Source organism: Salvelinus alpinus, chromosome 4 (genome assembly GCF_045679555.1).
Source record: "Salvelinus alpinus chromosome 4, SLU_Salpinus.1, whole genome shotgun sequence".
In the NCBI taxonomy this organism is placed as follows: domain Eukaryota; kingdom Metazoa; phylum Chordata; class Actinopteri; order Salmoniformes; family Salmonidae; genus Salvelinus; species Salvelinus alpinus.
Genome location: NC_092089.1, coordinates 99,907,330 through 99,932,060, shown reverse-complemented (window position 1 = coordinate 99,932,060; position 24,731 = coordinate 99,907,330). Strand labels below are relative to the sequence as shown.

Here is a 24,731-nt window from a genome sequence, read left to right as displayed (position 1 = left end):
ACAATCAACAGCCTGATCAACTGTATGCGAAGGAGATGTAACGCTGCATGAGACAAATGGTGGTCACACCAGATACTGACTGGTTTTCTGACCCACGCCCCTACATTTTTTTTTTAAGGTATCTATGACCAACAGATGCATATCTGTATTCTCAGTCATGTGAAATCCATAGATTAGGGCCTAATGAATTTATTTCAATTGACAGATTTCCTTATATGAACTTTTGTTGCATGTAGCGTTTATATTTTGTTCAGTATATACAGTGCATTCGGTAAGTATTCAGACACCTTGACTTTTTCCACATTTTGTTACGTTACAGCCTTATTCTAAAATGGTTTAAAACGTTCTTTCCCCCCTCATCAATCTACACACAATACCCAATAATGACAAAGCAAAAACAGGTTTTTAGATTTTTTTGCAAATGTATAAAAAAAAAAAACTGAAATAACACAATTTCATCAGTATTCAGGCACTTTCCCCCGTACTTTGTTGAGGCGCCTTTGGCAGCGATTACAGCCTCGAGTCTTCTTGGGTATAAATGACGCTACAGCTATTTTCAGGTCGCTCCAGAGATGTTCGATCGGGTTCAATTCCGGGCTCTGGATGGGCCACTCAAGGACATTCAGAGACTTATCCCGAAGTCCCTCCTGCGTTGTCTTGGCTGTGTGCTTAGGGTCGTTGTCCTGTTGGAAAGTGAACCTTCGCCCCAGTCTGAAGCACTGAGCGCTCTGGAGCAGGTTTTCCTCAAGGATCTCTGTATTTTGCTCTGTTCGTCTTTCTCTCGATCCTGACTAGTCTCCCAGTTCCTGCCGCTGAAAAACATCCCCACAGCATGATGCTGCCACCACCATGCTTCACCTTTGGGATGGTGCCAGGTTTCCTCCAGACATGACACTTAGCATTCAGGCCAAAGAGTTCAATCTTGGTTACATCAGACCAGAGAATCTTGTTTCTCATGGTATGAAAGTCCTTTAGGTGCCTTTTGGTAAACTCCAAGCGAGCTCTCATGTGCCTTTTACTGAGAAGTGGCTTCCGTCTGGCCACTCTACCATAAAGGTCTGACTGGTAGAGTGCTGCAGAGATGGTTGTCCTTCTGGAAGGTTCTCCCTTCTCCATAGAGGAACTCTGGAATTCTGTCAGAGTGACCATCGGGTTCTTGGTCACCTCCCTGACTAAGACCCTTCTTCCTGATTGCTCAGCTTGGCCGGGCGGAAAGCTCTAGGAAGAGTCTTGGTGGTTACAAACGTTTTCCATTTAAGAATGATGAGGCCACTGTGTTCCTATGGACCTTCAATGCTGCAGAAATGTTTTGGTACCCTTCCCCAGATCTGTGCCTCGACACAATCCTGTCTCCGGGCTCTACGGACAATTCCTTCGACCTCATGGCTTGTTTTTTGCTCTGACATGCACTGTGGGACCTTATATAGACAGGTGTGTGCCTTTCCAAATCATGTCCAATCAATTGAATTTACCACAGGTGGACTCTAATCAAGTTGTAGAAACATCTCAAGGATGATCAATGGAAACAGGATACACCTGAGCTCAATTTTGAGTCTTATAGCAAAGGGTCTGAGTACTTATGTAAATAAGGTATTTCTGTTTTTTCTTATTGATACATTCGCAAAACAATAAAATAAAACAAATTTTCGCTTTGTCATAATGGGGTATTGTGTGTAGATTGATTAGGAAAATGTAATTAAATGTAATCCATTTTAGAATAAGATTGTAACATAACAAAATGAGGAAAACGTCAAGGGGTCTGAATACTTTCAGAATGAAGGGTATATATTAAAAAAGACATGAACTTGGTTATAGCTACTGCTCCTAAAAAGGAACTTTGAAACTCTAGTGTGGTTGGTTAGGCGGACACCACGTAGCGTAATACAATATCTCTAGATGCAACAGGATTGGGGTGAATTATATTTCATTTTTCTGGTTTTCTCTCAGTGTATCCCTCTCCTGTGAAGACGAGACTCACAGTGGGTAGGGCCGCCCAGGCCTGGTTGCTGGGAGCGAAAAAGGTGAAGCTCCCTGGCCCCTCGATCTCCTCCCTCAGCTGAGCCCTCTCTGAGTACATCTTAGTGGTGGCGGCTCCAACCACACCCAGCGTGTTGTAGATGTTCACCAATGGCAGGGCTGGAAAAAATTACACTCTCAAACGTCATATGGGGGAATGTATGAAATGTCGACTTGATGGGTGTATATTTCTCAACCAAAGTGAGATGCCATGTTTTGTTTGACAGGCCTCTTGTCTAGAAATAATTCTCCCACATTGATAACTAGCTGTTGCATTATACTTATAAGTGACTGAGCTATAACTCGATTTGCATATTTCTTCTTACCAGCAGGACAACCCTTCTCTCCTGGAAGCTTCTCGTAACCAGGGCAACACTCATAGCTGATCACCCTGTCGACCAATAAGAACACACGTTAAGGATGACTGCAGCCAATCAGAGATGAAAACAACAGGTCAGTTTCTCATGACCCTTTCAAATCAAAAGACTCTAGCCTTGTCCCAGATATTGTTTGTGTTGTCTTGCCACAAACAGATCTGTGACCAGGCTACAAAAGACTGAGCAATATGTCTTAGGATAAATGATTCAACCACATGCTATACACATAGTTCTGCCATTTTGTGCATTTAAGATATTTCCACAATAAATCTAAACTGGGCTCAGCTGGTCCTGGAAGGTAATAAAAGCTAATTTCCTCAGAGAGAGAGAGGGAGGGAGCAGAGGAATCCACTAACCCAGGGTTGGCCAAAGGAAACTCCTAAAAGGGGACTAAGGGACCGATAGTGAAACACAGGCTCCCGTCCAGTAAAAACAGAAAGAGAACAGCAAAGCAAAGGTGTACCACTACGCTACCAGATAAAAATGTGAACCTTAATGTTAAGTAAAAAATAAGTGGTCTATATCCACGAAAAGGAAGCTTTTAACTAGCTACAGTTGAAGTTGGAAGTTTACATACACTTAGGTTGGAGTCATTAAAACTCGTTTTTCAACCACTCCACAAATTTCTTGTTAACAAACTATAGTTTTGGCAAGTTGGTTAGGACATCTACTTTGTGCATGATAAGTCATTTTTCCAACAATTGTTTACAGACAGATTATTTCACTGTATCACAATTCCAGTGGGTCAGAAGTTTACATACACTAAGTTGACTGTGCCTTTAAACAGCTAGGTAAATTCCAGAAAATGATGGCATGGCTTTAGAAGCTTCTGATAGGCTAATTGACATAATTTGAGTCAATTGGAGGTGTACCTGTGGATGTATTTCAAGGCCTACCTTCAAACTCAGTGCCTCCTTGCTTGACATCATGGGAAAATCAAAAGAAATCAGCCAAGACATCATAAAAATAAAAATAAATTGTAGACCTCCACAAGTCTGGTTCATCCTTGGGTGCAATTTCCAAATGCAAGAAGGTGCCACGTTAATCTGTACAAACAATAGTACGCATGTATAAACACCATGGGACCATGCAGCCGTCATACCGCTCAGGAAGGAGACACGTTCTGTCTACTAGAGATGAACGTACTTTGGTGCGAAAAGTGCAAATCAATCTCCAGAACAACAGCAAAGGACCTTGTGAAGATGCTGGAGGAAACAGGTACAAAAGTATCTATATCCACAGTAAACGAGTCCTATATCGACATAACCTGAAAGGCCGCTCAGCAAGGAAGAAGCCACCGCTCCAAAACCGCCATAAAAAAGCCAGACTACGGTTTGCAACTGCACATGGGGACAAAGAGCGTACTTTTTGGAGAAATGTCCTCTGGTCTGATGAAACAAAAATAGAACTGTTTGGCCATAATGACCATCGTTATGTTTGGAGGAAAAAGGGGGAGGCTTGCAAGCCGAAGAACACCATCCTAACTGTGAAGCACGGGGGTGGCAGCATCATGTTGTGGGGGTGCTTTGCTGCAGGAGGGACTGGTGCACTTCACAAAATAGATGGCATCATGAGGGAGGAAAATTATGTGGATATATTGAAGCAACATCTCAAGACATCAGTCAAGAATTTAAAGCTTGGTCGCAAATGGGTCTTCCAAATGGACAATGACCCAAAGCATACTTCCAAAGTTGTGGCAAAATGGCTTAAGGACAACAAAGTCAAGGTATTGGAGTGGCCATCACAAAGCCCTGACCTCAATCCTATAGAAAATGTATGGGCAGAACTGAAAAAGCATTTGCGAGCAAGGAGGCCTACAACCCTGACTCAGTTACACCAGCTCTGTCAGGAGGAATGGGCCAAAATTCACCCAACTTATTGTGGGAAGCTTGTGGAAGATTTAAAGGCAATGCTACCTAATACTAATTGAGTGTATGTAAACTTCTGACCCACTGGGAATGTGATAAAATAAATAAAAGCTGAAATAAATCATTCTCTCTACTATTATTCTGACATTTCACATTCTTAAAATAAAAGTAGTGATCCTAACTGACCTAAGACAGGAATTTTTACTAGGATTAAATGTCAAGAGTTGTGAAAATCTGAGTTTAAATGTATTTGGCTAAGGTGTATGTAAACTTCTGACTTTAATTGTACATTCGGTGGCAAGTTCTTCATACAACCAGAAATCAAGAAAAATGACTAAAAGGATGCTAGTCCATTGTGTAAACATTAGTATTACTAATCAAACAGTGGCACACATAGGTTATAGTGTGGAACACACAGTGGCAACATTAACAACATATAACACACAAAAATAGACAAGACAAAAGCTGTGGAATGCTACACAAAAATAATTTGGCATTTTGCAGCCCCTTGCTACACTACACTCCAACCCAAGTACTCCAGCTCTGGTCTCTTGAGATCAGAGATCCCACTCAGACCAATCAAAACTCTTCAGCAGAGTACCTGCCCATCTTCTGAAAACATCTGAAACCCTCTCTTCAAGCAGTAGCCCCCCCCCCCCCCACCCACCCTCATAGCTTCTTTACTGAGGAAAATGTCAAGGAAAGGGAGATACCAGTCATACAACTGAATGCCTTCAACTGAAATGTGTTTTCCACATTTAACTCAACCCCTCTGAATCAGAGGTGCGGGGGGCTGCCTTAAACGACATCCACAGCGCACAGCGGGTTAACTGGGTTAACTGCCTTGCTCAGGGGGGCAGAATGACAGATTTATACTTTTCAGCTCGGGGATTCAATCCAGCAACCTTTCGGTTACTGGCCCAACGCTCTAACCACTAGGCTACCTGCCGCCCCTACACTCTAACCACTAGGCTACCTGCCGCCCCTACACTCTAACCACTAGGCTACCTGCCGCCCCTACACTCTAACCACTAGGCTACCTGCTGCCCCTACACTCTAACCACTAGGCTACCTGCCGCCCCTACACTCTAACCACTAGGCAATTTACTATGACAGAGATATGTGGTTGTCACACCTAGCTATTTTAAGATGAATACAGTAACTGTAAGTCACTCTGGATAAATGACTAAAATGTAAAAGAGGACCAACTCTGAGTCCTAACATTGATGAAAGTCAATGGAAAACTACCTGAGCCAGACACAGTCTATACCCACTTTGTTACGTCAACCCTAGTTAACCACACCGTCCCCACAATCCACTTCAAGCATAATGAACTATACTGTAAAAGCTGTTAAAGATCAGGCAATGATCTGAGCTATCAGCTCCTGTTATACTCCTAGGGAGAGGGTAGTTGGTAGCTCAGAAACATGGTTAGGGGACAATCCTAACATTCAGCGAGAGCGCGCTGGCGGGGGGTGGGGGTGGGGGGGTTACGGGGAAACCCTGTAAAACACAGTAGCCAGGAAACCAGACCAGACTGATTATCAAAACAGATGGTAACTCAACTTTGATTTGTTCTCCGCAAGCATAAACAAAGATGGTAGCCATGGATTTCTGACAAAATAAACAGTAAGGTTGTATAATTCAAACACTGTGTACATTGAGACTTCTAAGTGTTGAGGCAAGCTGTCCACCATACAGGAAGTACTAAAGAAGACACCGAAGGCCCATTTGACTTTATGGGTTCCATGTTGAAATCAGCATGCTAGATAGACTTGGATTTCCCACACAGTCATCTCTCACTTTGGCTTTATATTCATAGGTACTGTATCAACAAACAAAAAATGTTGTTCTTGCTTTATTGATTAAGAATAGACAACAAAAAACGTTCCTTTCCCAGACAAAATAACAAGAAAAAGTAATTTGTAGTAAAAGTAAGCGTGTATAAAGCTTTATAGACCAGTTAGCTTTGGGATTCACCTTTGGTGAAATGTTACTACTTCAAAACATAGTGTGATTGCTGAGAAAGAACCAATGCATTGACGTTGAGAGTGGGGCTTTGGGAGGTAACTAAGGAGTGTTGTTAGGGTTATTGGTGACTCAGAGTTATGGGTTCTCCCCTCAAGTGACCTGTAACCTCTCTAGCACCAGCAGCACCACGTCCCCATGACCTACATCTGAACCCATTACCTGTTTAAGCCCAGTGGCCACTCACAGTTACACAGACAGGGATTGTTCAGATCAGGACGATGAAAGTTGCTACACACCACAGTGTTCAAAACTGCCCTCCATCCAGACCTGGGTTCAAATACTATTTGAAATTAGAGATGCACGATATATCGTGAGCATATCGGAATCGGGCGATATTTGCTAAAGATTACAACCTCGGCCCGATGTCTAGTTTAACACCGATGTGCAAAACCCACGTCAAAGCTGACGTGCATATATAACGTAGGTACGTGACGTAATGACGCCACAGAAAATACAGCGCTCCACGGAACAAAAGCAGAAATATACTCAGTGCACACTACCAACAACTAAACAAGTTCAAGTCCAGCAGTCATTTGAAAAGAGTAAGAAAATATCAGCGAGACAACTCAAAGGCCAAATCCATTAACGCCAAGATAATGGAATTCATTGACAATCAACCGTTCTCTGTCGTGGCTGATGTTGGCTTTCGCCGACTGGTCGAGCACCAGTACACACTATTTTTCAGATGTTGCCCTACCGGAGTTACACAGTATTGTTGAAGTGTACATCTATAAGCTGCTATTAGCTTCACGACTGACATTTGGACCAGTGATGTCAGCCCCATGAGCATGCAGAGTCTGACAGCATAGTGGGTCGACAAGGATTTAGTACTGAGGAAAGCCCTATTGCATGCTCAAGAATGTGCTGGTTCTCATACCGCTGCTGCCATTTCAATGGCATTTGAGAACATGTTTGAAACTTGGAAACATGAACACACTTCTGGCTCCATTCGAACAACTGACTGGAGACATAAGCCCATCAACAACAGACGTGATACCCTCTGTCATGGCATTGAAACGCCTGCTCAACAAAACTGCCCACACAGACCTTGGGGTTAAAACTTACAAAAGTACTCGAGGAGGTGAACAAGCAATTCGGTGGCATTCTCTCGGAGCCTCTTTACTGTGTCGCCACCATGCTCGATGCTATTGTTAGATTACTTGTTAGATTTGTGTGTATTAGGTAGTTGTTGGGGAATTGTTAGATTACTTGTTAGATATTACTGCACTGTTGGAACTAGAAGCACAAGCATTTCGCCACACTTGCATTAACATATGCTAACCATGTGTATGTGACCAATAACATTTGATTTGATTTGCTAGGTACAAGGACTGCTACTTCGATGCAGACAAGAAACCGGGTTTACGTGAAATGTTACAGACACAGCTGGACAAGATGGAAACGGACACAGTGACAGTGCGCACCGAGAAAGAGAGGCCACGGACAGACAGAACTTCACTGTGTGACATGTATGAAGAAATCCTGGTTGAGAACGAAACGACTGAACAATTGAACAACGAAACAGCACAGCAAGTAAGTTAAAGAATAAGGTTTTGATTATGTTTTACTGGTAATGGGGACATACGTAAATGGCAACAAAAAAATGTTTTGGTCAGTGTGGTGTGTGTAACCTTTATTTAACTAGGCAAGTCAGCTAAGGACAAATTCTTATTTATAATGACGGTCTACCCCGGCCAAACCCGGACGACGCTGGGATAATTGTATGCCGCTCTATGGGACTCCCAATCACGGCCGGTTGTGATACAGCCTGGATTCGAACCAGGGACTGTAGTGACGCCTCTTGCACTGAGATGCAGTGCCTTAGACCGCTGCGTCCATGTGTGTGTGTGTTAACTATTTAACCGTACTAGAATGCTTAAAAGGCCGCGAAAATCTTAAATATCGGTATCGGACAAAAATGTAATATCGGTGCATCCCTTTTTGAATAAAAAAAAAAAAAAACGTTCTGTGATTTGTTTTTTGCTTGCCTGGTCTAACAGGCCAATCTAATAGTCCCAAAACTGCAAACCCCTGCACATCCGGCACTACAGACAGGCTAAAGGATACCAGTATTAGAAATGTTCTACATAGTATTTTAACTCGACTCTCTCTTTCCATGGATGTCTGTCTCTGTCTGGAAACATAATTAAATCCAAGCAGATAAAAGCTTTTTGAAACCTTTGTTGACACGAGCCCAGGTTTGTCCTTTTGAGCCCAACTCTCAATCTCCCAGTCCCAGCCTTCTCAAATTGACACAGTTAGGCCTGGCCTGCTATGGAAAAAGTAACATTTTTCATGGCTCCCTTATGAATGATTAGTGTGCGTTTAGGGACGGAAGTCCCTCAACAGTACCCTCTAAAGCCATCATTTCCTCCAAACATCCAGCGCCCACAGCAAAGTTTCACTTCCTCTTCAACTTTCATGAGATTTCCAATGAAAGAAACACTGTTGTGAATCGCCAGCAAACGTCTCCCGTTACTAAGTCATCAAGTTTGTGTCTGTGATAAAATGTTCTACAGGAAACATCCAGATAATTTCACAATACTCATCAAGGGAGATAAAATAACAAGACAAATCCAGGAACAGAAGACTCTCTCTCACACACATTCACACAACTCACACACCAAGACCCACTTATCTTAAATAGCAAATGCCTGTTTCCTTAACACACCCATTCCCGTGCACTGCAGGGCAAGGCAGTATAATGGTGCATTGGTCGACACATGACTTTCCCATGCCATACAAAACCTACAACACAATCTCAGAGGAATGTTAGACAGAGCAATAACCAATAGCATCTTGCCCCCTGCAGGCAAGATAACCAATACCATCTTGCCCCCTGCAGGGAGGTTAACATTGACGTCAATCAAACCACCGCTACTGTGGAAGGCTGTCAGTGCCTTTACTGCACAAGGTCCAGGACAGGGCCAATCTGGAAGATTGGTGTTGGTAACCTGAGTTGTCCTTTTACCCTCAGAGGTGGTCAAGCTATTTAACACTACCCGGACTGATTGATTAGAGAGACACAGGGTATCCATGATCTACTGTGTAACTACCTAGCTAACCAAGTTATTTGTTTCCCCCAAACTAACTCCCTAACTAACCCAAACTAACTACCTAGCTAACCCAGCTATTTATCTCCCCAAAACGAATTACCTAGCTAAACCAGCTATTTATCTCCCCATACTAACTCCCTAACTAACCCAAACTAACTACCTAGCTAACGCCAGCTATTTATCTCCCCAAAACTAATTACCTAGCTAACCCAGCTATTTATATCGTCCAAACTAACTAACCCAGCTCTTTATCTCCCCCAAACTAACCCAGCTATTTATCTCGTCCAAACTAACTACCTAACTAACCCAGCTATTTATATCCCCATACTAACACTGAAACTTATCAAACTTCCAGTCCATGTCAACGTCACAAAAAGAGAAGAGGATACAGCAACAAAGCGGATGACTCAATGATTCATGGACGAGTCATTTCCTAAGTCAATTTCGCAATTTTACATCTAACTAAGTTTTTTGGTGCAGTATTTATAAATGCAAAAATGTGATTGAAAACGAGTCGTCTCTCGTTGAATGACAACAGTCTTTATTGAAGAATCGCTACTGTTGACGAATCACCAACGGAGGGGTGTATACCTTGGCTACGGACTTGGGCTTGCTTCAAGAAAAAAATGTTGTGCCCGAAACAACCCACTCCCCCAAAATACCTTACCGAAGTCCAAAACGAACAGAAACGTCATCATAATATATGCACAAACTCTTTCGGCTGGGAGGCATGCGGATGCCTTTCTCCTGTGAAATTCACGATTTAAAAAAATATACATATTTAACTAGGCAAGTCAGTTAAGAACAAATTCTTATTTACAATGATGGCCTATGAACAGTGGGTTAACTGCCTTGTTCAGGGGCAGAACAAAGCAGAGTACCTGCCCATCTTCTGAAAACATCTGAAACCTTCTCTTCAAGCTGTAGCCCCCCCCCCCCCCCCCCCCCCACACACCCCATAGCTTCTTTACTGAGGAAAATGTCAAGGAAAGGGATGTACGAGTCATACAACTGAATGCCTTCAACTGAAATGCGTTTTCCACATTTAACTCAACCCCTCTGAATCAGAGAGGTGCGGGGGGCTGCCTTAAACGACATCCACAGCGCACAGGGAACAGCGGGTTAACTGCCTTGCTCAGGCGGGCAGAACGACAGATTTGTACCTTTTCAGCTCTGGGATTCAATCAAGCAACCTTTCGGTTACTGGCCCAATGCTCTAACCACTAGGCTACTTGGACCATTAAGTCATTAACATTTTTCCTCTCCCATGACTGTTGGGACATCTTGCATTATAGCAGACTATTCATCCCAAATGGAACCCTAGGGGCCCTGGTCAAAAGTAATAGGTTTCTGGTTAAAAGTAGTGCACTATATAGGGAATAGGGTGCCAATTGGGACGCACTCACTGTCTCATCTACACTGGCATCAGACTGTCCTGGCAGAACCCAATGACCGCAGGAGAAGTTTTCGTAAAAAGATGAAGAAAAAGCATTTCCCACTTCAACATTCTGGTTACCAACTGAACCAATCTTAACAAGGTTTTGTAATACCAACCTCAATCCCAGCAGATGATTGAAAACAGACCTGACTGCATGTCACTTTTACAACAGCGAGTCATTATGTTTCGCGACGTAACTAGTTGTGGCTAATGATTCAGGAAGGAATTTCACTTATGTGCTCTTTAAAACGGTCACCTTCATCATACTTACTCTTTGAAGATGGGGAGATTTTATGCAAGCTGGTGTTTGGGACTAATTTGAGCATAACTCAAAGTCAAAGCAATTCGTTCTCACTGTATGCCATTTACTGTACATCTATGCTATGGTTTACATCCTAAATCTGTTGGTTTCCGTCCTTACCCCTGCTGCTTCCAGCAGAATAGAGGTGAAGGTATAATGTTTTCACTTGACAATCTTAGTTGGGAGTTCTCCTTCATGAAACCCACACGAAAGGAGAATTCCTCATTTAAATCAGTGGAAAACTCATAAATCCTTCTTGAAATCTATTGTTTGCGTATCTAAATGAACAATAAAGGGAATGGTCTGCTCAGCACAAATGACAAAAAAAAGTTTGGGATCCTCATCCTTTCTGATGAAGCACATCCTATCCATCCACACTAGAGTTATAGTCTACACCAGTAGGCTAAAATACAAATATATTGACGCAGCACGTTATAATAAATCAACTCACTGTCAACCATTAAAACCAACATGCATGTTAATAACATGTTTATATTACACTCACGTCTGCTTGCCGCAGATCTTGCGATGGTACCATTGCTTGCAGTTGGTGAAGTATTTCTTGTCAGTCCCTTGTATCTTTTGCATCGCGCACACGTTGGGTCTAAAAAGAGATGAGAGAATATTTCATTGCGTTTTATTTTTTGACGCGCACATTACAGTAGACAATTGTGAGTTTGCCCATCACATCGAATTACTTGTTCACTTTACTACAAAGCAGTTGTGAAGCACAACAAAGTATGCCATTAAAAAATCAGTAGGCGTTGTAGGTTCTATATTTTTCTAACATAAAACAATAATCCTCCTTCGTAATTATACGAACAAAAGTCATGTTTGCTGTGAATTGCATAGCGCAGAACGTTCTAAGTGCACATCATCACTTGAATAAGTTAGCAGCCTTACCCATGCTGCCGGCCTCTTATCCTGCTGTGCTGAAGAACTGATTGATAGGGTGACTTTGCCAAACAAATCGTTGCAATCAAGGTGAGCGCCAAAGTGAATAAAGTTAAGTGCTGCATTTTTTGACCTTTTTCCCTTATTCCGTCCGCCTCCGCACTCCAGACAAGTCCGACAACGATGCGACCATGAATATATAGTGAAGGAAACAGTTCTGGGGAGGGGCGTGGGGAATGAGCCAAGATAGGCGTGGGGAATGAAAACCTTTTGCACAAAAACGAAAAAACGAAAATAAGTCAAACTAACGGAGTCAATCTTATTTTACCACAAATACAGTAATGATATGGAAAGAAAATAGATTAATTCACGTGAACAAATATATTTTTTGAGATACATTTATTGGTCATCAAATTAGTCCCAAATGCAATGCCATCCCTCGTCTGAGACATGAAGACTTGCATCAGCTCCTCAAGCTAATGCCTGGGTCAGCCATTAGATACATGGATATTTCACCTTCTGGGGACATCCACTGTAGAACTTCTCATAGCCACCTCATCTAGCCTTCTGAGGACATCCACTGCAGAGAGTATCATCGCCACGTCATCTAGCCTTCTGAGGACATCCACTGCAGAGAGTATCATCGCCACGTCATCTAGCCTTCTGAGGACATCCACTGTAGAGAGTATCATCGCCATGTCATCTAGCCTTCTGAGGACATCCACTGCAGAGAGTATCATCGCCATGTCATCTAGCCTTCTGAGGACATCCACTGCAGAGAGTATCATCGCCACGTCATCTAGCCTTCTGAGGACATCCACTGCAGAGAGTATCATCGCCACGTCATCTAGCCTTCTGAGGACATCCACTGTAGAGAGTATCAAAGCCAGGACATCTATTTTACCACAGCAATTCTCAGTTTGACCTGAACAAAGTTTCTCAGCCAATAGATTCAGTCATTGGTTTGGACTGGGAACCCTGGACTGGGAACTCTGACAAAACTGCTTTTTGTTAATACAACTGTCTCACCCAGAGTGTTTCAGCAGGGATGAATACATTGCTAACTGGGATTGTCTTCCTCTGACCCTATTGCGTGGGCTGAGTCACTGGCTTACTGGTGCTCTTCCATGCCGTCCCTAGGAGGGGTGCGTCACGTCGTGCCAGGCTTTTTTCACTATATTCGACTTTGAGTGGGTTGAGTCACTGACGTGATCTTCCTGTCCGGTTTTGCCCCCCCCCAGGGCTCGTGCGGTGGGGGAGATCTTCGTGGGCTATACTCAGCCTTGTCTCAGGGTAGGACGTTGGTGGTCTGTTGATGTCCCTCTAGTGGTGTGGGGGCTGTGCTTTGGCAAAGTGAGTGGGGTTATATCCTGCCTGGTTGGCCCGGTCCAGGAGTATCGTCAGACAGGGCCACAGTATTCCCCGACCCCTCCCGTCCTAGCCTCCAGTATCTATGCTGCAGTAGTCTATGTGCCGGGGGGATAGGGTCAGTCTGTTATATCTGGTGAAATTCTACACTTGAAGGCAATAAAATCACTGATGAATGATTTCTAGTAATATTATGCACATTTACGAATAATGAATCAAACTATTCAAAAGTAAATCCAATACGTTTTAGTAAAAGGATAATGATGACACAAGCTAACAGTGATAAGGAACATACTAGATTACACTGCCAGGGTTAATTACACTGCCAGGGTTAGTTACGCTGTCAGGGTGCCAGCTACAGGATCTAGACCACATTTTAACCAACTGCACAGAGCTCTGCTGTCTGCCCTGTCTGCCCTGTCTGCCCTGTCTGCCCTGTCTGCCTTGTCTGCCTTGTCTGCCCTGTCTGCCCTTGATGGGTAGTATTTGGGCAAATGGAACAAGACACATTCCAAGGTGTTTCCCTCAGACACTGCTTCAGCTTTTATGCCAAACAGAATACTTTTAAAGCCCTCAAGATCCAGCGAGGGAGACTGGGAGTTGCTGCAGCTTTGATGCCGACCCAGAAGTTGACTTAAGCTGCTGTAAAGTAATACCTCTCTACCTCTACAGCCTTGGTACTTCCTCACACTGGAGCTAATAATTAAATTAATGTTGATTTAGGTCTACCACACAAATATTTGACTGAACACACAGGAGGTCTTGCCAAATCGACCAAGGCGAGCATGAAGCATTGGTTTCTAGAGGGTCCAGCAAACAAGGCAGACTAAAGCTTAAAGTCCAGTCAGTCAGACAAACTTTAGGAATAATTCCTACCCAGCTGTAGGATCCTGTAGATTCCAGTGTGTGTCAGGGATGAAGGAAGACCAATAAATCTACAATACCAGTCTCTAAAAGACCTCTCTTGTTCCCCTCCATACCATTATAATGCTTCATTGACCATGTGGTATTTTATACTAGCTCACTTCCACAGAGAGAGAGAGGGAGCAGGGAGGTTGGAGGGTCAGTTCCTCACACAGAGAGAGAGAGAGAGGGAGCAGGGAGGTTGGAGGGTCAGTTCCTCACACACAGAGAGAGAGACAGGGAGCAGGGAGGTTGGAGGGTCAGTTCCTCACACAGAGAGAGAGAGAGGGAGCAGGGAGGTTGGAGGGTCAGTTCCTCACACAGAGAGAGAGGGGGGGAGCAGGGAGGTTGGAGGGTCAGTTCCTCACACAGAGAGAGAGAGAGGGAGGTTGGAGGGTCAGTTCCTCACACACAGAGAGAGAGACAGGGAGCAGGGAGGTTGGAGGGTCAGTTCCTCACACACAGAGAGAGAGAGAGAGAGGGAGCAGGGAGGTTGGAGGGTCAGTTCCTCACACACAGAGAGAGAGAGGGAGCAGGGAGGTTGGAGGGTCAGTTCCTCACACAGAGAGAGAGAGAGAGGGAGCAGGGAGGTTAGAGGGTCAGTTCCTCACACAGAGAGAGAGAGAGGGAGCAGGGAGGTTGGAGGGTCAGTTCCTCACACAGAGAGAGAGAGGGGGAGCAGGGAGGTTGGAGGGTCAGTTCCTCACACAGAGAGAGGGAGCAGGGAGGTTGGAGGGTCAGTTCCTCACATAGAGAGAGAGAGGGGGAGCAGGGAGGTTGGAGGGTCAGTTCCTCACACAGAGAGAGAGAGGGAGCAGGGAGGTTGGAGGGTCAGTTCCTCACACAGAGAGACAGAAAGGGAGCAGGGAGGTTGGAGGGTCAGTTCCTCACACAGAGAGAGAGAGAGGGAGCAGGGAGGTTGGAGGGTCAGTTCCTCACACAGAGAGAGAGAGGGAGCAGGGAGGTTGGAGGGTCAGTTCCTCACACACAGAGAGAGAGAGAGGGAGCAGGGAGGTTGGAGGGTCAGTTCCTCACACAGAGAGAGAGAGGGAGCAGGGAGGTTGGAGGGTCAGTTCCTCACACAGAGAGAGAGAGGGAGCAGGGAGGTTGGAGGGTCAGTTCCTCACACAGAGAGAGGGAGCAGGGAGGTTGGAGGGTCAGTTCCTCACACAGAGAGAGAGAGAGAGAGAGAGAGGGAGCAGGGAGGTTGGAGGGTCAGTTCCTCACACACAGAGAGAGAGAGGGAGCAGGGAGGTTGGAGGGTCAGTTCCTCACACAGAGAGAGAGAGGGAGCAGGGAGGTTAGCGGGTCAGTTCCTCACACAGAGAGAGAGAGAGAGAGGGAGCAGGGAGGTTGGAGGGTCAGTTCCTCACACACAGAGAGAGAGAGGGAGCAGGGAGGTTGGAGGGTCAGTTCCTCACACACAGAGAGAGAGAGGGAGCAGGGAGGTTGGAGGGTCAGTTCCTCACACAGAGAGAGAGAGGGAGCAGGGAGGTTAGCGGGTCAGTTCCTCACACACAGAGAGAGAGAGAGAGAGAGAGGGAGCAGGGAGGTTGGAGGGTCATGTGTCAGGGTTTAGTTCAGGGAGGTTGGAGGGTCAGTTCCTCACACACAGAGAGAGAGAGAGAGGGAGCAGGGAGGTTGGAGGGTCATGTGTCAGGGTTTAGTTCAGGGAGGTTGGAGGGTCAGTTCCTCACACACAGAGAGAGAGAGAGAGAGAGGGGAGCAGGGAGGTTGGAGGGTCATGTGTCAGGGTTTAGTTCAGGGAGGTTGGAGGGTCAGTTCCTCACACACAGAGAGAGAGAGAGAGAGAGAGAGAGAGAGAGAGAGAGAGGGAGCAGGGAGGTTGGAGGGTCATGTGTCAGGGTTTAGTTCAGGGAGGTTGGAGTGTCAGAGGTTAGGGGTTAGTTCAGGGAGGTTTGAGGGTTAGGTGTTCTGATCAATATTAGCAGACTACAGTACATTTGGAAAGTATTCAGACCTCTTGACTTTTTGCACATTTTGTTACATTACAGCCTTATTCTAAAATTGATTAAATATGTTTTTTCCATCATCAATCTACACACAATACCCCATAATGGCAAACCAAAAACAGGTTTATAGAATTTTTTGCACATTTATACAAATTTAAAAACTGAAATATCAGATTTACTTAAGTATTCAGACCCTTTACTCAGTACTTTGTTGAAGCACCTTTGGCAGCGATTACAGCCTTGAGTCTTCTTGGGTATGACGCTACACGCTTGGTACACCTGTATTTGGGGAGATTCTCCTATTCTTCTCTGCAGATTCTCTCAAGCTCTGTCAGGTTGGATGGGAAGCATCGCTGCACAGCTATTTTCAGGTCAGATGTTCGATTGGGTTCAAGTCCGGGCTCTGGCTGGGCCACTCAAGGACATTCAGAGTCTTAGCTCAAAGCCACTTGTGCGTTGTCTTAGCGATGTGCTTAGCCTCATTGCCCTGTTGGAAGGTGAACCGTCGCCCCAGTCTGAGGTCCAGAGCGCTCTGGAGCAGGTTTTCATCTCTCTGTACTTTTCTCCGTTCATCTTCCCTTGATCCTGACTAGTCTCCTAGTCCCCGCAGCTGAAAAACATCCCCACAGCATGATGCTGCCACCACCATGCTTCACCGTAGGGATGGTGCCAGGTTTCCTCCAGACGTGACGCTTGGCATTCAGGCCAAATAGTTCAATCTTGGTTTCATCAGACCAGAGAATCTTGTTTCTCATGGTCTTAAGGTCCTTTCAGTGCCTTTTGGCCAACTCCAAGCGGGCTGTCATGTGCCTTTTACTGAGGAGTGGCTTCCGTCTGGCCACTCAACCATAAAGGCCTGATAGATGGACTGCTGCAGAGATGGTTGTCCTTCTGGAAGGTTCTCTCATCTCCACAGAGGAACTCTGGAACTCTGTCAGAGTGACCATTGGGTTCCTGGTCACCTCCTTGACCAAGGCCCTTCTCCTCCAATTTCTCAGTTTGGCCGGGCGGCCAACTCTAGGAAGAGTCTTGGTGGTTCCAAACTTCTTCCATTTAAGAATTATGGAGGCCATTGCATTCTTGGGAACCTTCAATGCTGCAGAAATGTTTTGGTCTCAAAGCAAAGGAACTGAATACTTATGTAAATAAGGCATTTCTGTTTTTCATTTTAAATACCTTTGCAAACATTTCAAAAAACCTGTTTTCGCTTTGTCATTATGGGGTATTGTGTGTAGATTAATTAGGGAGAAAATGTATTTAATACATTCTAAAATAAGGCTGTAAGACCTTCTCTTCCTTCCTGTCTATGTGTTCCTTCCTGTCTAGAGTGACCTATGTGTTCCTTCCTGTCTAGAGTGACCTTTACACATAGGAGTCATTAGACGAAGGGGTCTTCTGTACTGGGGAGTTTTGTGAAGAGCCCGGACGCTCGGTCTGACCTTTTTTGAAAGCATAAGGGCCTTATCTTTCATATCAGCAAGAAATCATTTTCAAAAAACCAAAAGGTTAAATTGATACACACCTTTTTAATTATGGGGTTAGTGTTCCCTCACGGCCATATCTCCATGTTACAGGGCTTGTTTGTCGAAGACAGAAGACAGAGGGACCACTTGTGCTAATTAGCTATCTAGCATGCTCCTGTGTGTAGTGGAAGAAGGACCTCCAGAAATATGTTGTCACTGAAAAATACTGTCATCTGCAACTGTGATAAAGCTGGTTAAAACAGGTTAAAGCCAGTTAAAACAGGTTACAACAGTATACAGGAAGTGTAGATTTTGCATTTGTGAAATAATTTTTATGTGATATGAAAGTAGAGGGATTTATCTTTCTACAACCGTACCGCAATTGAGAATCAATTCACGTTTAGGTGGAGTATTTGGCTGCTTTGGCTGCCAGAGCCGGTGTGCCTCTGAGACATCACAGAAGATCCTAACCTAGGACTAATGGTAGGATCCTTAAGGAGTAATGGTAGGATCCTTAAGGAGTAATGGTAGGATCCTTAAGGAGTAATGGTAGGCTCTTTAAGGAGTAATGGTAGGCTCCTTAAGGAGTAATGGTAGGATCCTTAAGGAGTAATGGTAGGCTCTTTAAGGAGTAATGGTAGGATCCTTAAGGAGTAATGGTAGGCTCCTTAAGGAGTAATGGTAGGCTCCTTAAGGACTAATGGTAGGCTCCTTAAGGAGTAATGGTAGGATCCTTAAGGAGTAATGGTAGGCTCCTTTAGGAGTAATGGTAGGCTCCTTAAGGAGTAATGGTAGGATCCTTAAGGAGTAATGGTAGGATCCTTAAGGAGTAATGGTAGGATCCTTAAGGAGTAATGGTAGGCTCCTTAAGGAGTAATGGTAGGATCATTAAGGAGTAATGGTAGGATCCTTAAGGAGTAGTGGTAGACTCCTTAAGGAGTAATGGTAGGCTCCTTAAAGCGTAATGGTAGGATCCTTAAGGACTCCTTAAGGAGTAATGTTAGGATCCTTAAGGAGTAATGGTAAGCTCCTTAAGGAGTAGTGGTAGACTCCTTAAGGAGTAATGGTAGGATCCTTAAGGAGTAATGGTAGGCTCCTTAAGGACTCCTTAAGGAGTATTGGTAGGATCCTTAAGGAGTAATGGTAGGCTCCTTAAGGAGTAATGGTAGGATCCTTAAGGAGTAATGGTAGGATCCTTAAGGAGTAATGGTAGGCTCCTTAAGGACTCCTTAAGGAGTATTGGTAGGATCCTTAAGGAGTAATGGTAGGCTCCTTAAGGAGTAATGGTAGGATCCTTAAGGAGTAATGGTAGTCTCCTTAAGGAGTAATGGTAGGCTCCTTAAGGACTCCTTAAGGAGTAATGGTAGGATCCTTAAGGAGTAATGGTAGGCTCCTTAAGGAGTAATGGTAGGCTCCTTAAGGAGTAATGGTAGGATCCTTAAGGACTCCTTAAGGAGTAATGGTAGGCTCCTTAAGGAGTAATGGTAGGCTCCTTAAGGAGTAATGGTTGAATCCTTAAGGAGTCATGGTAGGATCCTTAAGGAGTCATGGTAGGATCCTTAAGGAGTAATGAACCCAAAAGGAGTAATGGTAGGCTACTTAAGGAGTAATGGTAGAATCCTTAAGGAGTAATGGTAGAATCCTTAATGAGTAATGGTAGGATTCTTAAGGAGTAAGGGTAGGATCCTTAAGGAGTAACGGTAGGATCCTTAAGGAGTAACGGTAGGATCCTTAAGGAGTAAAGGTAGGATCCTTAAGGAGTCATGGTAGGATCCTTAAGGAGTCATGGTAGGATCCTTAAGGAGTCATGGTAGGATCCTTAAGGAGTCATGGTAGGATCCTTAAGGAGTCATGGTAGGATCCGTAAGGAGTCATGGTAGGATCCGTAAGGAGTCATGGTAGAATTCTTAACAGTACATATTTTGTTAGGGTGCTATATGTTTGTGAGTCTCTTTACTGGCTGGCGCATTGAAGGGGAACATTCTAATTCTTTAATGGGCATTTCTCAGGGAGGGGTGGGTTAGCATAGAGCTGGACAGCTGAGGACCCCTCTACATCATCAGGGAAGACTGAACGGTTGTGACGCCCCTGAGACCTGTATAGGAACACTGTTACCCTCCTCAAACAAACAGAGAAACACTACATGAGTGTTCGTGTGTGTGTGTGTGTGTGTGTGTGTGTGTGTGTGTGTGTGTGTGTGTGTGTGTGTGTGTGTGTGTGTGTGTGTGTGTGTGTGTGTGTGTGTGTGTGTGTGTGTGTGTGTGTATGTGTGTGTGTATGTGTGTGTGCAATAGTATTTGCTGTGTGTACAGTTATTTATTTAATCATGTTTTAAATAATGGTCAGGAAGGGAGGAAAGTATTTGAGATGTAATTTCTTACATTTTCAAAGTAACACATACAAATGGATAGATATAGCCTTTTATCTAAAAGAGAGTGGTTGTTGGGGCTGCATCTCTTCTATTGTTATTGAAAGAAGACAGAGATGAAATATGACAGGTTACCTTGTGGACAGCCATCTGTTTCTTCTATCAGAGTTTTATGGCCACGTCCAACAGGAGTTACCATGGAGCCTAGAGCTGAACAGTTAACTATACCGCTGCCATGGGGCCTAGAGCTGAACAGTTAACTATACCGCTGCCATGGGGCCTAGAGCTGAACAGTTAACTATACCGCTGCCATGGGGCCTAGAGCTGAACAGTTAACTATACCGCTGCCATGGGGCCTAGAGCTGAACAGTTAACTATACCGCTGCCATGGGGTCTAGAGCTGAACAGTTAACTATACCGCTGCCATGGGGTCTAGAGCTGAACAGTTAACTATACTGCTGCCATGGGGTCTAGAGCTGAACAGTTAACTATACTGCTGCCATGAGGTCTAGAGCTGAACAGTTAACTATACCGCTGCCATGGGGCCTAGAGCTGAACAGTTAACTATACCGCTGCCATGGGGTCTAGAGCTGAACAGTTAACTATACCGCTGCCATGGGGCCTAGAGCTGAACAGTTAACTATACCGCTGCCATGGGGCCTAGAGCTGAACAGTTAACTATACCGCTGCCATGGGGTCTAGAGCTGAACAGTTAACTATACTGTTGCCATGTGGTCTAGAGCTGAACTTACTTTGCACACATAGAGATCCAAACAGAGCAATTGAATGATAACGCACAGATTTATTTTAATTTATTTATATTATTTGTTTGCGTAGGGATGTAAACAATTCAAAGATTTTACAAAGGTAAATTGGATTATATCATCACATTTTATCTGGGTTTTATACTGAACACCTGGGTGAAAACACTATTTGAAATCTTTCAAATACTTTAAGAATTTTCTTAAGCCTGTCTGGAGTTTCAGATGCCTGCCTGGAGGTTTGCAGTTTTGGGACTACTCTGTTTGTTCCATTCAGCCAGACAAAGTCGATCAAGCACAGATTAAGTATTTGGAACGATTTTTCATAGTATTTGAACCCATGTGTGTTTGTAGCTGTGTTTTCCTCTCTAAACCAGCAGCTGTAGAGAGAATAGTATTTGAACCCATGCAGCTATGTTTTCCACTCTAAACCAGAATAGTATTTGAACCCATGCAGCTGTGTTTTCCTCTCTAAACCAGAATAGTATTTGAACCCATGCAGCTGTGTTTTCCTCTCTAAACCAGAATAGTATTTGAACCCATGCAGCTGTGTTTTCCTCTCTAAACCAGAATAGTATTTGAACCCATGCAGCTTTGTTTTCCTCTCTAAACCAGAATAGTATTTGAACCCATGCAGCTATGTTTTCCACTCTAAACCAGAATAGTATTTGAACCCATGCAGCTGTGTTTTCCTCTCTAAACCAGAATAGTATTTGAACCCATGCAGCTGTGTTTTCCTCTCTAAACCAGAATAGTATTTGAACCCGTGCAGCTGTGTTTTCCACTCTAAACCAGAATAGTATTTGAACCCATGCAGCTGTGTTTTCCTCTCTAAACCAGAATAGTATTTGAACCCATGCAGCTGTGTTTTCCACTCTAAACCAGAATAGTATTTGAACCCATGCAGCTGTGTTTTCCTCTCTAAACCAGAATAGTATTTGAACCCATGCAGCTGTGTTTTCCACTCTAAACCAGAATAGTATTTGAACCCATGCAGCTGTGTTTTCCTCTCTAAACCAGAATAGTATTTGAACCCATGCAGCTGTGTTTTCCTCTCTAAACCAGAATAGTATTTGAACCCGTGCAGCTGTGTTTTCCACTCTAAACCAGAATAGTATTTCAACCCATGCAGCTGTGTTTTCCACTCTAAACCAGAATAGTATTTGAACCCATGCAGCTGTGTTTTCCACTCTAAACCAGAATAGTATTTGAACCCATGCAGCTGTGTTTTCCACTCTAAACCAGAATAGTATTTGAACCCATGCAGCTGTGTTTTCCTCTCTAAACCAGAATAGTATTTGAACCCATGCAGCTGTGTTTTCCTCTCTAAACCAGAATAGTATTTGAACCCATGCAGCTGTGTTCTCCTGTCTAAACCAGCAGCTGTAGAGAGAATAGTATTTTTTATATTTCCTCTACTCAGGGGATAGGACAGATCTACTTCCTGTCTGCCTCCATACCATACATGCTAAGGTTCAATTCAACTACAAAATGTCATGGGTACGGGCATTAGCCTAGACAAAATCAAACCGGGACACCAGCCCCCCTCACTTCACTGTATCACGTCCACGACGCATTCTGCAACTACACCGACATGCAATGTACCCCCAAAGCTAATAACCAAATAAGGAGAAAGAAGATCATGTGTCTTATAGGCACAATATGAAGAAGAGTTGGTCTATGGAGACAACTCCAAAATGTAGATATTTCATCCAGTAAATTCTCAAGAGGTTACAAAAGGAGAGTAACTGTAAGTGTACATGTGCTGTGGTATAGTGTAGGTTGTGAGTGGAAGCAATAGCTAATGACTCAGCGAGAGACCATTCACAACAACAAAACAACTGCGGTTACTTTAAAAGCATAAAGAGATCCTCAGTTCAGACAAACAGGTGTCTTTGTGTATAAAGACAAAGCTGATGTAATGGTTGCGTAAGTTCTCCAGAATCTCTCCTGTAAACATTCTCAGAGCATAAATCATAAGTCATAAGAGCCTTTTCATCACTTATCCTTTCCAAACGTTTTGAAACACAGTAGCCGGGACCAAATATTTGTCAATTGGTCACTCCAACCTTTCTAGGAATGGAATAAATAGTATACATTTTATTTTTAAGCATTTCACTTCTTTGTCTATTGTTTTACTTTGTCTAGTGTTTTATCAGTTGCTGTATCTCACTGACAAAGATTGTAGTAGACCTTCCGTCAATCAAGGTCTCAGATGATGCAGCAGGGTTAAATCAAATCAAATTTTATTGGTCAGTTACACATACTTAGCAGATGTTATTGGTCAGTTACACATACTTAGTAGATGTTATTGTGGGTGTAGCAAAATGCTTATGTTCTTAGCTCCAACAGTGCAGTAATATCTAACAATTCACAACAATACACATAAATCTAAAAGTAAAAGAATGGAGTTAAGAAATATATAATTAGGACGAGCAATGTTGGAGTAGCATTGACTAAAATACAGTAGTATAGAATACAGTATATACATATGAGATGAGTAAAACAGTATGTAAACATTATTAAAGTGACTAGTGTTCCATTATTAAAGTGACCAGTGATTCCAAGTCTATGTATATAGGGCAGCTGTAACGTTCGTTCTCCTCCTCGTCTGAGGAGGAGCAAGGATCGGACCAAAATGCAGCGTGTTGTGAAGACATAACGGATTTATTTAATTAAGACGAAAAACACTTAATAAACTACAAAACAATAAACGACGTTACAAGACCTGAACATGTGAACTTACAGACAACGAAGAACGCAATGAACAGGACCAGACTAACAAACAAAACGAAACAGCACCGGGTGGTAACCACACTGACACAGGAACAAACGAACGAACGAACCGAAACAGTACCGTGAGGTGAACAAACACAGTCACAGAAAACAATCACCCACAAACAAACAGTGAGAACAGCCTACCTTAATATGGTTCTCAATCAGAGGAAACGTAAAACACCTGCCCCTGATTGAGAACCATATCAGGCTAATTGAAAAGAACCCAACATAGAAACACATAACATAGAATGCCCACCCAGCTCACGTCCTGACCATACTAAACAAAGACAAAATAAAGGAAATAAGGTCAGGAACGTGACAGCAGCAGCCTCTAAGGTGCAAGGTTGCGTAAGCAGCTAGCGATGGCTTTTTAACAGTCTGATGGCCTTGAGATAAAAGCTGTTTTTCAGTCTCTCTGTCCCAGCTTTGATGCACTTGTACTAACCTCACCTTCTGGATGATAGCGGGGTGATCAGGCTGTGGCTCGGGTGGTTGATGTCCTTGATGATCTTTTTGGCCTTCCTATAACATCGGGTGCTGTAGGTGTCCTGGAGGGCCCCCGGTGATACGTTGGGCAGACCGCACCACCCTCTGGAGGTGTGCATCTGTAAAGGTTTGTGAGGGTTTTAGGTGCAAAGCCAAATTTCTTCAGCCTCCTGAGGTTGGAGAGGCGCCTTCTTCACCACATTGTCTGTGTGGGTGGACCAATTCAGATCATCAATGACCTTCTCCACTGCGGTCCTGTCGATGTGGATAGGGGCGTGCTCCCTCTGCTGTTTCCTGAAGTCCACGATCAGCTCCTTTGTTTTGTTGACATTGAGTGAGAAGTTATTTTCCTGGCACCACTCTCCCAGGGCTCTCACCTCCTCCCTGTAGGCTGTCTCGTCATTGTTGGTAATCAGGCCTACTACTGTTGTGTCGTCTGCAAACTTGAAGATTGAGTTGGAGGTGTGCTTGGCCACGCAGTCATGGGTGAACAGGGAGTACAGGAGGGGGCTGAGCACGCACCCTTGTGGGGCCCCTGTGTTGAGGATCAGCGAAGTGGAGGTGTTGTTTTCCTACCTTCACCACCTTGGGGCGGCCCGTCACGAAGTCCAGGACCAAGTTGCACAGGGTGGAGTTCAGATCCAGGGCCC

General features: G+C 44.0%; 2 protein-coding genes across 3 annotated transcripts in view; one reads left to right on the top strand and one right to left on the bottom strand.

Annotated features, from left to right (window-relative positions):
• Window positions 1–12,832, bottom strand: part of LOC139574817 (transforming growth factor-beta-induced protein ig-h3-like) — a 34,885-nt gene extending 22,053 nt beyond the window's left edge. For both annotated transcript variants that reach the window (XM_071399729.1, XM_071399730.1), the window contains exons 1-5: window positions 12,498–12,832; window positions 11,991–12,248; window positions 11,593–11,691; window positions 2,343–2,407; window positions 1,979–2,136 (exon numbers count right to left, since the gene is read on the bottom strand). In XM_071399729.1, the coding sequence (XP_071255830.1) occupies window positions 1,979–2,136; window positions 2,343–2,407; window positions 11,593–11,691; window positions 11,991–12,248; window positions 12,498–12,817 (900 nt within the window). In that variant the 5' untranslated portion in view covers window positions 12,818–12,832. The remainder of the gene's footprint in view (window positions 1–1,978; window positions 2,137–2,342; window positions 2,408–11,592; window positions 11,692–11,990; window positions 12,249–12,497) is intronic.
• The window catches only part of LOC139574818 (START domain-containing protein 10-like), a 34,345-nt gene continuing 17,209 nt past the window's right edge, over window positions 7,596–24,731 (top strand). The window contains exon 1 of the mRNA XM_071399731.1: window positions 7,596–7,825. Coding sequence (XP_071255832.1) covers window positions 7,664–7,825 — 162 coding nt within the window. The 5' untranslated portion in view covers window positions 7,596–7,663. The remainder of the gene's footprint in view (window positions 7,826–24,731) is intronic.